Source organism: Cebus imitator, unplaced genomic scaffold, assembly GCF_001604975.1.
Source record: "Cebus imitator isolate Cc_AM_T3 unplaced genomic scaffold, Cebus_imitator-1.0 Scaffold92, whole genome shotgun sequence".
Classification (NCBI taxonomy): Eukaryota; Metazoa; Chordata; class Mammalia; order Primates; family Cebidae; genus Cebus; species Cebus imitator.
In genome coordinates, this window is record NW_016107407.1 from 7,934,822 (window position 1) to 7,949,907 (window position 15,086).

Here is a 15,086-nt window from a genome sequence, read left to right on the forward strand (position 1 = left end):
GCGGTGGCTTATACCTGTAATCGCAGCAGTTTGAGAGGCCAAGGCAGGCAGATCAACTGAGGTCAGGAGTTTGAGACCAGCCTGGCCAATATGGTGAAACCCCGTCTCTATTAAAAAAAGAAAAAGGAAAATTAGCCAGGGTTGGTGGTGGGTGTCTGTAATCCCAGCTACTCAGAAGGCTGGGGCAGGGAGAATTGCTTGAACCTGGGAGACGGAGGTTGCAGTGAGCCGAGATCGCACCACTGTGCTCCAGCCTGAGCAACAGAGTGAGACTCCATATTAAAAAAAAAAAAATACAATGAATTATAAGTCGCTGACAATTTATATAGTCTCTGTTCTACAGTTAGAAATATAGCTGAGAATTATGGTAACACAGGGAGGAAGTTGAGAATGGCATTCACGTACAGAAGCTTCTTAAAATTATCCATGTATCCAATCAGCGTTCCCCAATCCAAATGCAAAAATCTTTAAGGAAGCCTTGACACATGCATGCAGAACATTCATGTTTTCAATTAGAAGTCGCTCATCAAGATCAGAAACTCTCACAATTCATATTTGCATGTGGTCTGTAGAAAAAATTCTGAAGAGTTGTGATCTTTCGGGTAGTGATAGGGATCGGAATTTTGAATTAGTTACAGAATGTTGTGATTTGGTGATGGTCCCGTTTTAAAAAATATGAATGTTTCTTTCCTTTCTAGAAACGGCTTACAAGATACACAGATCTTGGTAGACACTGTGGCTGCAGGCAGTTGAGTTGGAATTCCCTGTGGCTCTCTGAGGGCAGGGTGTCTGCAGAGTGGTGGGCTGACCTGTTCCTGCACCTTGCATCATGCCAGCTTTGTCAACGGGATCCGGGAGTGACACCGGTATGTGAACCCAAGACGGGCATTTTTCATTCCAACTTTGCTTAAATCTTCTTGTTCACAGTGAAATACAGCGTTGCTTTAAGCAAATGCAGGCAGATCATGCTTGTTTTTCTGTCGCCAACACTAGAGGCATGAGATGGACTCAGGGATGCCTTGCTAGGCAAAAGTCACTGGAGGATATGGGCTGACTGCCTCTTTCTCCAGGTAGTGATGACGTGTACTGATGCTCTCATACTGTCTTGCTTTTAGGATAATTCTTTGTATTTAATTTAAAAAATTAAGTATTTGAAACATACAGAAAAGTATGGCAAATACCGTAATACCCATATTACCCTTCACCCAGATGTAAAAACAGGAACTGTTTGCCACAGTTGATTCAGATCTTTCTCTTTTGTTTTTTCTTTAAGAAGTAAAACATTATCCTTACCCCAATTCTCTGTTTTCTCTCTGTCAGAGGTAAAACGCATCCTGAAGTTGATATATGACATTAAGGGATTCAATTAAAACTAACAAATAAACATATTTCATGATTATCAGTTATAAGACTTTGAAATACCTAGAACAGATACTTATAAGAAAGGAAAAAAAACCTCACATGCACACATGTGTACATGAAATCCTCCTCTTCTGATCTGATTCAGGAAGTAGGGGTATGGTGGTAGATGCCTCAATCAGCACTTTTTCAAATTGTAGAATCCTGGATGCCTCTAAGAACTAGAAAAAAAAATGCAAATGGGGTTGGGGGGTCTATGTCATTTTTAAAGCCCCATGAAAGAAGTGACAACATAGTGTGATGAAGAGGAATGTTTTCTGTTTTATATGGGCATCCTGAATTTGGTTGATACAGCTCTCTAACCATCTGAAATGGCTACCTCAGACTGGACAATTACAATGACTGGTGCTCTAATTTCAAAAATGCTGAAATGCAATTTTTGTCAATTTTATCTCGTATCACTTTACACTGGCATTTCCATTTGCACTATTTGCAAATATAATTCTTCACTATTTCGAGCATGTCCATAGTTATATTTTGGCAAATTTTGTCTCATCTTTATCAATCAAGAATGATTTTTTTTTTCCCACCATGATTTACACTGAGGATTCGTTTTTGTCAGGAAGAAGTTTTGATTGTTAAATTACATAAAACTTTTCTTTCTCAAGTGCTTAACTTGGAAGCCAGCCCCTTTGGAAATTTTTTTCTTCTTTTTAGGTTTTATATAGTCCCACATTGTGTTCTACTTTATAAAAATGAATGATTTAACTTTCCATAGTGCTTTGGGAAATTATGGATAAAATTTATGTGAACCATAAATTTACTACAGTTGTGTAATGAATACATTTTAAACCTTGCTGTTCACCCAAAATGCCTTAGTTTAATTGAATGCAAAATATTGTTGCTTACATATAACTTGAAGGAGGATTAAAATGGAGTGTTTATAGTTTATAACGCAGTTTAGATGTCAGTCATGAAAAATGGCATAGGCTATTAAGAATTTAAAAAGGGCTTTTCCACACGTAGCCAGCTCGCTTAGTGTAAATCTAAAGTGCCTATCTGAATGACACCTTGCTTTATGGTGTTTTTTGACCTTATGTCCCCACAAGGTTTGAGCCAAGCACAGAAGACAAGCGTCTCTACATTTACAAAAGCCACAAATTACGGCGTATGCATCAGATGTTTGTTGCCCTCTCATAGTTCCTCCCAGTCCAGATGCAACTGGCCAGTCGGGTCATTTTTCTTGTAAGCAGCAGTTGCTTAGCAGTATCGCTGATGTCATCCCATTATCAGGTTTCCAGGGGAACAGAGTTAGAGTACAAGTGAAGGTGAGACCCTCATGCCACAGGGGCAGGCACCCGACGTACAGCAGCCTAGATGCATACGGATTGCTCATTTGGGAAAATACGTTCCGTGTAAAACTTTTACCTTTTCTTTCCTGTCTTGCTTATTTTCACTAAGAAAAAAAATCTAATTATACAAGTAATGCATAAAATCATACCGCTTTCCCTCAATCTCATTGTTTTCTCAGTTTGATAAGTAGCCTGTAAGAGTTTCCTGTGCATTCGATATTTACATGTATATGTCATAAATATGTTGTTTTTGAGTCTCTTTTCCTTTCTTTTTAATCACAGGTTTTGTTATGCCCTAATTATTATTCGTCAACTTTTTTCTACACCGAGCTATATTCTTGGAGAGCTATTTCCATGTTATATATAGAAAAATGTGTGTGTGTTTACTCATGTTTATCTGTAATCTGTCTCTCTATACCTCTATATAGTCATCTCATTCTTTTAGAACTAATGTATACTTTTCTGTTATATCACTATTCAGTGAACCATATTGCTGTTAACGAAAGCCTGGCTTTGCTCCTTTTGTAAATATTTTGGAAGGGAAGATGTGCACATTTAATGATGTCAAATTGTCCTTTAGAGTGGGTAAAGCACCGAATGATCTATACTCAGTGTGTTAAAGATCATTTCTTTTCCATTCTTGGCAATATTCAATATTGTCACTCTTTTATCATTTTTAACCAATCTTTTGGGAAAAATATAAAATCTTAAGTGTGAAATGTACATTGCTGGTGATATCTAGCATATTGTAATTTGTTTAGTGGTCATTCCTCTGTGATTCATCTATTCATATCTTTTCTCGGTTTTTGTGTTGGTTTATCATTTTCAAATTTACTTACAGAATTTCTTTATATATATTTTACATAGTAATCCTTTGAGCCATTATAGGTTGAGCGCCATTTCTTCTGGTCAGTCATTTGTCCTTTTTTATTCCTTAAATAGTAACATTTTTTCTATAGTAATTGAAAACTTTTTTGTAGTAAAATCAATATTTTCTGTATGGTTCATATTGCTTTTCTTCTGCTTATGAAGGCCTTTCCTATCCCAAGATTGTGAAGATATTCTCTAAGATTTTTTATAATTATTTTAAAGATTTGTTTTTACACATTTGAAATTGTAATCCAACTGCAATCTGTGTGTGGAGTGTGGCAGTAGTCTAATCTCACCTGATTTTGTTTTTTCATGTGGTCTGGCAAGTAGTCCCTGGGTCGTTTATTCAATAATAGTCTGTTCTTCCATGCATATTTTTAATATCTCCTTTATCATAATCCAGCATTATATATATGTTCTGAGTTCTCTTTCTTGGCTATAATGATCTGTTGATGATATTTAAAAAGTTTTTAATAGATTATTTTTTAGAGCAATTTTAGAATTACAAGAAAATTATGAAGACAGTACAGAGAGTTTCAATATGCCTCACATTTAGTTTCCCATTATTAACATCTTCCATTAGTATGATAAATTCATTTCAATTGGTGAAATGACATTGATACATGATTATGATGAACTAAAATCTATACTTTATTCAGATTTCCTTAATTTTTCCATTAATATCTTTTTTGTTGTTGTTGTTCCAGGGTCTCACTTGTAATACCGTATTACATTTAGTTGTCATCTCTCATTCTCTTGGCTATAATGGTTTCTAAGACTTTAGAAATCAGGCATAGTGGCTCACACCTCAATCCCTGTATTTTGGGAGGTTGAGGTGGGTGGATCTCTTGAGCCCAAAAGTTTGATACCAGTCTGGGCAACCTGCATCTTTACTAAAAATACAAAACATTAGCTGGGCCATGGTGGCGTGTGCCTGTAGTTCCAGCTACTTGGAAGGCTAAGGTGGGAGGATCACCTGAGCCTGGGAGGTCCAGGCAGCAGTGAGCAGTGATCGCACCACTGCACTTCAGCCTGGGCAATGGAGTGAGACCCTGTCTCAAAAAAACAAAACAATAAAACAAAACAAAACCCAACAAAACCCAAAAGACTTTCCTTGATTTTTGGCAACCTTAAGAGTTTTGATGAGTTCTGGTCAGGTATATTGCAAGGATTCCCCTCTCCTGGAATTTGTCTGATGTTTTTCTTATGAAGAGATTGGGGTTATGTGTTTGTGGGGGTAAGATCACAGCAGTGAAGGGCCATTGTCGTCATATCGTAGTGAGGGTACATTCTATCAACTCAGTTTATAACTGTTGGCATTAATGTTGGTGATCTGCCTAACATACCATTTGTCAGGTTTCTCCACTGTAAGATTACTCCTTTTTTCGTCCTTTCCATACTATTAATCTTTGGAAAAAAGTCTCTCTGTGCAGTCCACACTTAGAGTGACATGTTTCGTTTCTCCTCCCTTACGGTAAAGGAGCTATCTAAATTATTTGGAATTCTTTGTCTTTTCTCTTCCATTTATTTATTCAATCATTCATATCAATATGGAGTCATAGATACTTATTTTGTATTTTGGGTTATAAGCCATGACTACTTAATTTTGTTGCTCAAATTGTTCCAGCTTTGGCCCTTGGGAGCTCTTTGAGTTGGCTTCTTTGATAACCCCCATCAACGTGGGCTCATTTGTTTTTAGCACTTGATTACTTTTGGTACTACAAATATTCTTGGCTCATCTTGTACACTTCCTGCCCCAGACGTAGAAATAGACATTTCTCTAAGGGGCTCTAGTTCCTTTCATTGGAGAATGGGCTTAGAAACCAAAATCTGGGCAATAGGTTTGCTCATTGCTACTGAAGTGTTCCTCCCCTGCCCTCCCCTCCCCTGTACTCCTCTCCTCTCTTATCTTTTTCCTTTTTATTTCTTTTCTTCATGGTAGACATGGGGTTACCTTGTGTTGCTCAGGCTGGTCTCAAATTCCTGAACCCAAGTGGTACTCCTGCCTCAGCCTCCCAAAGTGCTGGGATTATAGGCATGAGGGACTGCACAAGCTTTGTTTCTTTAAGGCTCTTTTAGCTGACAAAGCAAGGAAGTGTATGTGTGTAAATTAACCCATATAAACACACATACACATATATGAACATTTCTGTGTGCAATCATCTGTAACTATACTAAACTAAATGTGAGTTCTCATTGATGTTTTCAACTCTAATCATTAGCAAATGGATCATTGTAGCCCCTTCCCCTCCAACAGTGGAAAACCTGCTTCTACCATCCATCGATTTACTTAATTGTTCATTCCCAGTGTACGTGTAGCAATGTAGCAGTATCAGAGTTGTTAACCCATGGGAAACAATTTTTATTAGCTGGAGAGTTGATTTTATTTTTATTCCCAGGATAGTGCCATACTATCTTTATAGTTTTTAATCTTATGGAATCATTCCTTTCCTGCATAATACCTATATTAGTTTTAGTTTTATAATCTCATTATGAATTTTACAAGCATCATATAATGTGAAATATAATATAGGTACAGAAATGCATATAAAAAAACCTTTATAACTACATTTTTAAAAGTGGTTATAAGCCAGCATCCATGTGACCTGGTCATATCATGTGACAACATCCATCTAGGTCAAAAATTCCAACACCTTGAAGGCAACCTGTGTATCTCTTCTCAATCACAATCTTCCTAACCTCCTTAATGACTCCTGCCTCACACTATGCATAAGACCTAGTTTATGATTTATGTAAGCATTCATAGGCAATATGGTTTAATTTTGCTGGCTGAACTTTATAAATAGAATTATACCATAAGCAGTTTTTAGTTTGAAAGTGAATATTTATTTAGAATGAAAAAAAATTACAACAAATTGCGAATTTTAAGAAGTGGCTAAATATAACAAGTATTATATAATCCAGGGGAAAAGCATATTTTTAAAAAAAATTAACTTCCTGACACACCTTCATAAAGCTTTTTCTTCTATATTTTTGGCCGTCTACTCTTTGCTTGCCTCTTCATGTGTAGTATTTTATTTAAGAGAAAAGCAATCCAATCCATCTTACATTACCAATCAATTGTGTGTGTGTATGTGTATGTGTGTGTGTGTGTGTGTGTGTGTGTGTGTGTGTATGTATGTTTAAGAGACAGGGTCTCTATCACACAGGTGGAGTGCAGTGGTATAATCATAGCTCATTACAGCCTCAAACTCCTGGGATCCTCCTGCCTCAGTGTCTCAAGTAACTGGAACTACAGGAGCGTGCCACTATGCCTGGCTAATTTTTTATTTTTTGTAGAGACAGGGTCTTCCTGTGTTGCCCAGGCTTGTCTCAAACTTCTGGGCTCAAATGATCCTCCCACCTCTGGCCTCCCAAAGTGCTGGGATTATAGGCATGAGCTACAGTGCCTGGCCTTATATTGATTTTTCAATGTTAAACCAACTTGCATTCTAGGGATAAACCCAATTTGGTCATAATTTATTATCTTTTTTATGTATTTCTGGATTTGGTTTGCTCATATTTTGTTTAGAATTTTAAGATCTGTGTTGATGAGTGAGTTCAGTTGTAATTTCACTTTTTCATTCTTTACCAAATTTCACAGATACATGCTGGTCTCATGTAGTGTATTGGGAGGAGCGTTTCCTCTTCTGTGGAAGACTTTGTGAAAGATTGAAATTAACTTTTATTTGAGTGGAACTTACCTGTGAGGTCACCTGTGCCTGGGAATTTTCTTTTTGATAAGATTTTTGGTAACTACTTAATTTTTAAGTTTATAAGAATATTCTAGCTTTCTGTTTCTTCTTGAGTCAATTTTGGTAATTTACAGCTTTCTAAGACTGTCCATTTTATCAGAATTTTCAGATTTGAAGAGTTATTCATATTATTATTACTTCATGCCTGCAGTTTCTATATTGGTGCTTTTTTTTTTTTTGGTAATTTTTGCAGTCTATTCCTCTCTCCTCTTAATTTTGCTAGAGTTTTGTCAATTCTATTAGTCTTTTTAGATATAAAACTTATGATTTTATTCTGTGTTATACACTTGTTTTTATTTCATTAATTTTTACTGTTATTTTTCTAATTTCTAGAAATACTTCGTTCATAAATGTTTAATCATTCCCTTCCAATGTTCACATTTAAAACTGTTTCTTCCTAAGTTGTATTGGCTTTATTTGTGCTATAATTTAAAAATATTTTCTAATTTTATTAAGTATTTGCTTTGCTTTAGAATTTTTTGTAATTATTTAGAATTAAAAAAAAATCCACAAGTTTTTTTCTTTCTTTTTTTTTCTTATTGATTTTTTACCTTAATTGCTTTGTGGTCAGAAAGCTGAATTGGCACCATTTTAGTCCTTTGAAATTTGTTTAGACTTATTTTATGGCTAGACATATGGTGAATTTCAATAAGTATTCTGAATGTGTTTAACAATAGGTATATTCTGCAATTATTTAGTGTAATTTTCTGTATGTGTCAAGCTTATTGATTAAGTCATTCAAATATTCTGTATTCTAATTTTGCTGTTGTTGCTGCTGCTTATTCCTTCAGTTACCAAGGGAAGTATTTTTAAAAATCTCCCTCAGTGATTATAGATTTATCTTGTAGTTCTGTCAGTTTTTGTTTTGTTTATTTATTTATTTATTTGAGGCAGAGTCTCACGCTGTCGCCCCGACTGGAGTGCAGTGGTGTTATCTTGCTTCACTGCAACCTCTGCCTTCCAGGTTCAAGGAATTCTCCTGCCTCAGCCTCTGACGTAGCAGGGACTACAGGCATGCACCATCATGCCAGCTAATTTTTTGTAGAGACGAGGTTTCACCACGTTGGCCAGGCTGGCCTTGAACTTCTGACCTCAAGTGATTTACCTGCCTCAGCTTCCCAAAGTGCTGGGATTACAGGTGTGAGCCACTGTGCCTGGCCTTCTTTTGTATATTTAAATGTGTCATTTTGTTGGTAAATTAAACCTTTTAAATGCATTTTATATTGAACTGTATACGTTTTTTTCTGTTGGCACTGAGTTGTTTATCTTTTTCTATCCTTTTACTTTCAGCTCTGTGTTGATGGAGCTCTTGTGAATTGCTTGTAATTGAAGCTTTTGGGGTTTGGACAATCTTTGCTTTTAACTAGAGTATTTTCAATACAGTTAACATAATGACTGACTTTTAAAATTTAAAATTTACCATCCCATATTGTGTTTTCTCTTTGCCCTATTCTTTCTTTTTTTTTTCTATTCTTTATGTCTCCTTTTGAATTGATTAGTAGAATATTTCTATCATTTTTGTTTTCCCCTCTAACAGTCTGGATGTTATACCTTCTCTTTCTGTTCTTTTGGTGGTTTCCTTCAACATTACTACCAGAATCCTTTATTGTAAAAATTCAACATTAATTACTACCTTTATTGTCACCGTGGACAAGCCAAGGACCTTATGAGACTTCTACTTCATATGTTACTGTGCCATGTATTTTCATTCTCTATTTTAAATAAAAAAACCCCAGACCAGCTGGGTGTGGTGGCTCATGCTTGTAATCCCAGCACTTTGGGAGGCCAAGGCAGGCAGATCACCAGGTCAGGAGTTCGAGACCAGCCTAACCAACATGGTGACACCCCGTCTCTACTAAAAATACAAAAATTAGCCGGGTGTGGTGGTGCATGCCTGTAATCCCAGCTACTCAGGAGGCTGAGGCAGGAGGATTGCTTGAACTTGGGAGACAGGGGTTGCAGTGAGCCAAGATGTCACCACTGCATTCCAGCCTGGGTGACAGAGTGAGACTCCATCTCAAAAAAAAGAAAAAACAAACAAACAAAAAAACCCCAGGCCTTGAAGACATCATTGTCACAGTTTTATACTATCAGTATTCATTTAGAGTTCCTCACATATTACCATTTTATTTGTTTACCTCCAACTCACAATTCAGCATTTTCATCCACAATGGTTTTTCCATCTGCTTATAGTAAAAATCTTTAGAGTTTCCTATTTTGAAGGTCTATTGCTATCAAACTGCCTCTGTTATTGTTGAAAATGTTTTTATTTGCGTTCATTCTTGGAAGTAGTTTTTACCAAGCACATAACGCTAGGTTAGCAGTTATTATTTTTTCCTCTGTGCTGAAAGCAAGAGGCAATGAAATTATATATTCAAAGTGGCTATTTAAAAGTCACTTGTCAGGCTCCCTCTTTGGAAGTAATTTGGTTTCTTTCTCTGGCTGTTTTCTTTTCTTTTTTTCTTAGATGTCTGCACTTTTACTATTCTGTGTCTAGGTGGAATTTCATTTTCTATGCCTTATCCAGTATTCATTTGGCTTTTTGAATGCATATATATCCATGTATTTCATGAATTCTGGAAAGTTTTCAGCTGGCAATCTTTTAAAATGATACCTAGATTTCATTTACTTCATTCTTTCTCTCTCCTATTGTTCTAGTATGCCAGTTAAATATGCATAAGACATTTCTTCTATCTCTTATTTTTCTTATCCCTCTTATTTATTTCAGTCTTTTTTGGTCTGTCCATCAGCCCTGTGAGTAATTATCACCTATCTTCTTTTTGGTTAATTTTGTTTTGAGCTTTATTGATCTCCTTTACATGCTGACATTGAGATTTTAATTTCAATGATTTTTTTTTCATAAGAAGCAACTACTTAGTTCTTTTTGTTTTTGTTTTTGAGATGGAGTCTCACTCTGTTGCCCAGGTTAGAGAGTTCAGTGGTATGATCTTGGCTCACTGCAACCTCCACCTCTCGGGTTCAAGTGATTCTCATGCCTCTGCCTCCCAAGTAGCTGGGATTACAGCCACGTGCCACCATGTCCGGCTAATTTTTGTATTTTTAGTAGAGACAGGGTTTCACCATGTTGGCCAGGCTGGTCTCAAACTCCTGACCTCAGGTGATCTGTCCGCCTTGGCCTCCCAAAGTGCTGGGAGTATAAGCATGAGCTACTGTGCTCGGCCAAGAAGTACTGCTCGGTTCTTTTAAAAATGTTTGGCCAATGTTCAGGTTGTTTGTACTATAGATCAATTTGCTTAGGAAATCCTGTTAACCTCACTTCTGGTACCAAAATCATGATCCTTTGGTGACAGATTCAAATTACTGCAGGTAGTGAATATGTCACTGAAATTCACCACTCAAGGAATCCATTTGAAAAAACAAAAGTGAATTTTACCGATATTGTCAGTGTCATGAAATTATTTTGTTCTCATCTTTAAAAAAAAAAACCAAAAAACTCATGTTAATTTTTTTTTCTTCTTGGTAATTCATATATTTCCCTGTGGAAAAGCAAGGTTTTGAACTTGCTGCTTTTTCCCTCTAACGTTCTCCCACCCAAAGTATACTTTGCTGATTTGACTTGATCATATACATACTTTTCAGTTTCCTTTCAGAGCAGATTAAGATTGTTGGGCATGTAGTTCAGTCAAAATGGCAATTATTAAAAAGTCAAGAAACAACAGATGCTGGCAAGGCTATAGAGAAATAAGAATGCTTTTATGCTATTGCTGAGAGTATAAATTAGTTCAACCATTGTGGAAGACACTGTGGTGATTCCTTAAAGATCTAGAACCAGAAATACGATTTGATCCAGTAATCCTATTACTGGGTATATACCCAAAGGAATATAAATCATTCTGTTATAAAGATACATGCATATGTGTGTTCATTGCAGCATTGTTTACAATAGCAAAGACATGGAATCAACCCAAATGGCCATCAGTGATAAACTGGATAAAGAAAATGTGGTCCATATATACCATGGAATACTATGCAGCCTTAAAAGGGAAAAGGTCATGTCCTTTGCAGGGACATGGTTGGAGCTGGAAGCCATTGTCCTCAGCAAACTAATGCAGGAACAGAAAACCAAACACTGCATGTTCTCTAAGTGGCAGCTGAACAATGAGAGCACATGGACACAGGGAGGGGAACAACACACATGGGGGCATGTTGGGGGTGGGGAGAAGGAGAGCATCAGGAAAAAAAGCTAATGCATGTGGGACTTAAAACCTAGCTGATAGGTTGATAGGTGCAGCAAAGCACCATGGCATGCGTTTGCCTGTGTAACAAACCTGCACGTCCTGCACATGGATCCCGGAACTGAAAATAAAAATTAAATACAGAAAAGATCATTAAGCATGTAGTTGACTGCAAGCTGTTCTCCGTTAACAAGAAGCAGTGTGTGAACTGGCATTTGAGTAAAGCTTCTTTTTGGGAGTAATGTACTTCCTTATACACAGAGCGTGTGTTCTTTAACACTGAATCAGTACACTTACTCTTGTCTTTCTCACTACTCACAAAATATTTAGAACTAAGTGTAAAGGTCCTCTCCAGGTATTATGGGGTTTTCAGTGAGAAACAAAAGAACAATCACTAGGTACTCTTTTCTTACATTGTCTCTCCTGTGGGCAGAGAGTGTGTCTCAATGTTTGTCTTATCAGTAGCTTCCTTTAATAGTAAGGTAAAATATCTGCTAGCAGGCATACATGATAATGATTAGTTTACTGCATTGCATGCCTTTACTGTTAAAAAAAAGTCCTTTCATATAGGAATTTTACCAGTAATCTTTGTTCAGTGCATAATATTTGTGTTTCATTTCACTGCTTATTTTATAATCTTTATGGCAATAGTGTAACTTCTGTTTCTGCCATAAGGAGTGCAACCTTTAGTGATGTCTGTGTAGTTTATTTTTCATTTTTAAGATTTTTTTATTGAGATAAAACATGTATGATATAAAATTTGCCATTTTTACCATTTTTAAGTAAAATTCAGTATAATTAATTGCATTCCAAAGTTGCATGATCATCACCACCATCTGCTTCCTGAACATTCTTTTTACCCTAAACAGAAACTGAGTACTTATTAAGAGTAGCTTTACCTGGCTGGGTGTGGTGGCTCACTTCTGTAATCCCAGCACTTTGGGAGGCCAAGATGGCGGACTACCCGAGGCCAGGAGTTTGAGACTAGCCTGGGCAACATGGTGGAACCCTGTCACTACCAAAAATACAAAAATTAGCTGGGTATGGTGGTGTGCACCTGTAATCGCAGCTACTTGGGAGGCTGAGGCATGACAATAGCTTGAACCCAGGAGATGGAGGTAATAGTGAACTGAGATTGCACCACTGCACTCCAGCGTGGGTGACAGAGTGAGGCTCAAAAAAACAAAGGAGTAACATTAACAGGTAAAGTCTCTCTCCGTCCAGTACATGACAATCACCATTCTACTTTCTGCCTCTAGGATTTGCCTATTTTAGATATTTCATATAAGTGGAATCATAGAGTATTTGTCTTTTTCTTCACTGACTTATTTTACTTAGTATAATATTTTCAAGGTTCATCTGTGTTGTAGCATGTGTCAGAAATTAATTTCTTTTTATGGTTGAATAATATTCCATTGTATGTATGTACTGCATTTTGCTTATCCATTTATCAGTTGGTGGACACTTGAGATGTTTCTATATTTTGACTATTGTGTGTAATGCTGCAATGAACATTGCTGTACAGGTATCTCTTTGAGTCCTTGATTTAGATGCTTATGTGTATATAATATTGCCTAAAATTAGCCAAATCACTAGGTTTAAAAAATTGTAATATTCATTGTCACAAAAATAAGTGAGTATATCCCTGTGAGTGTAGTTTCCTGGTCATATGATAATTCTGTATTTAGCTTTTTAAGGAACCACCAACCTATTTTCCATGGATGCGGCAACATTTTACATTTCTACCAGCAATGTATGAGGGTTCCAATTTCTCCACATCCTCATTAGCATTTGTTATTTTCCATAGTTTTTAATTATAGCCATTGTAGGAAAGTGTGGAGTGATATTTCATTGTGATTTTGATTTGTGTTTCCCTAATGACTGACATTGTGTGGTTTTACATGTACTTTTTTGGCCATTTGTCTTCTTTTTTTTTTTTCGGGACGGAGTTTCGCTCTTGTTACCCAGGCTAGAGTGCAATGGCGTGATCTCGGCTCGCCGCAACCTCCGCCTCCTAGGTTCAGGCAATTCTCCTGCCTCAGCCTCCTGAGTAGCTGGGATTACAGGCATGCGCCACCATGCCCAGCTAAGTTTTTGTATTTTTAGTAGAGACGGGGTTTCACCGTGTTGACCAGGATGGTCTTGATCTCTTGACCTCGTGATCCACCCGCCTCGGCCTCCCAAAGTGCTGGGATTACAGGCTTCAGCCACCGCGCCCGGCCCATTTGTCTTCTTTAGAGAAATGTCTACTCAAGTTTTTTGCCTATTTTTTTGATTGGATTGTCTTTCTGTTGTCGAGTTTCCCTGTTCTCTATATGTTCTAGATATTAAACACTTACCACATTTATGATCTGCAGATGTTTTCTTCTATTTTGTAGGTTATCTTTTCACTTTTTGATAATGTCCTTTGATGCACAAATGTTTTTAATTTTGATGTTCAATTTGTCAGTTTTTTCTTACGTTGCTGATGCTTTTGGTGATATATCTAAGAATCCATTATCAAATAGAAGAGCATGAAGATTTGTGTTTTCTCGTAGCGTTTTATGGTCTTAGTTTAAATATTTAGGTCATTGATCCATTTTGAGCTAATTTTTGTATATGGTGTGAGGTAGGGGTGGAACTTTATTCTTCTGTATGCAGAAATTCCATTGTCCCAGCACTGTCTATGTAGTTTTCATCTCTGTTTAGTGACTACCGGTTTTTATCCTGGAAAGCACTAGTTTATGTTTATTTGCGGAATAGGTCGATATTCTTTATTTAAAAGTTATGAGGAAACTTTGATGGCTTTATACCATTGTGTGACAGAATTTCTTAATTGACAGAGCACTGGGGATAAGGGAAATGGGCTCTCAGAATTTTTAAATTTAGAATTTAAAAACTTTTATTTTGATTTTTTGATAAACAATATCTAATTCTTATGGTCATGTTTTAGTAGTTTATGCTTTGGTTACCTAAATGCATTTTTAGCTTAAATTCTCCTAACACAGGTAGATTCACATTGTGTTATAAGGTTGGAATCCTGTTAACTTTCTCCATTGATGCTTTTATTATCTAATAGTAATGGATAGCAGAAAAGGGCCATATAGAATTAATCTGCATTAAATGGGGGATAGAAAGGGCATATTAAATGATAGGAAAAGTGATCAGAACTTTATCTAGAAAAAGGAAACTAATTATCATGTTTTTAATTTAATTAAGGACATTTTAGTTTATAATTTTAGCTTTGGGCTAGTTCATAAAATGTAAAATGGATTCTGCTGAATTTTTCTTTGTTGGCATAGTATTGCTGGTAACATTTCGTGATAATACTTTGTTTTACTTTTAGCAAGTCAACGAAAAGAGCATTTTAATGAAAAAATGTGAAGTCTTCAGTTTCTCTAGGTATTTTTTTTAACTTTGATATTCACATTGTTCTCTTTTGAAGTGTAATATGTTGTGAAGCAGGTTAGTTTTTTCTCTGTTAGTTGTTAACTAGGCAAGGGGCAAGGTTTTTCAGAAACTAATAATTCATCACCAGCATGGCTTACAGTTGAATTTTCTCAGCTCTGTGAAAT

General features: G+C 36.4%; 1 protein-coding gene across 5 annotated transcripts in view; it reads left to right on the forward strand.

The window, feature by feature from the left end:
- Positions 1 to 15,086, forward strand: part of MPP7 (membrane palmitoylated protein 7) — a 241,838-nt gene that overhangs the window by 62,494 nt on the left and 164,258 nt on the right. For all 5 annotated transcript variants that reach the window (XM_017535464.2, XM_017535465.2, XM_037740952.1 and 2 more), the window contains exon 2: positions 699 to 866. In XM_017535464.2, the coding sequence (XP_017390953.1) occupies positions 830 to 866 (37 nt within the window). In that variant the 5' untranslated portion in view covers positions 699 to 829. The remainder of the gene's footprint in view (positions 1 to 698; positions 867 to 15,086) is intronic.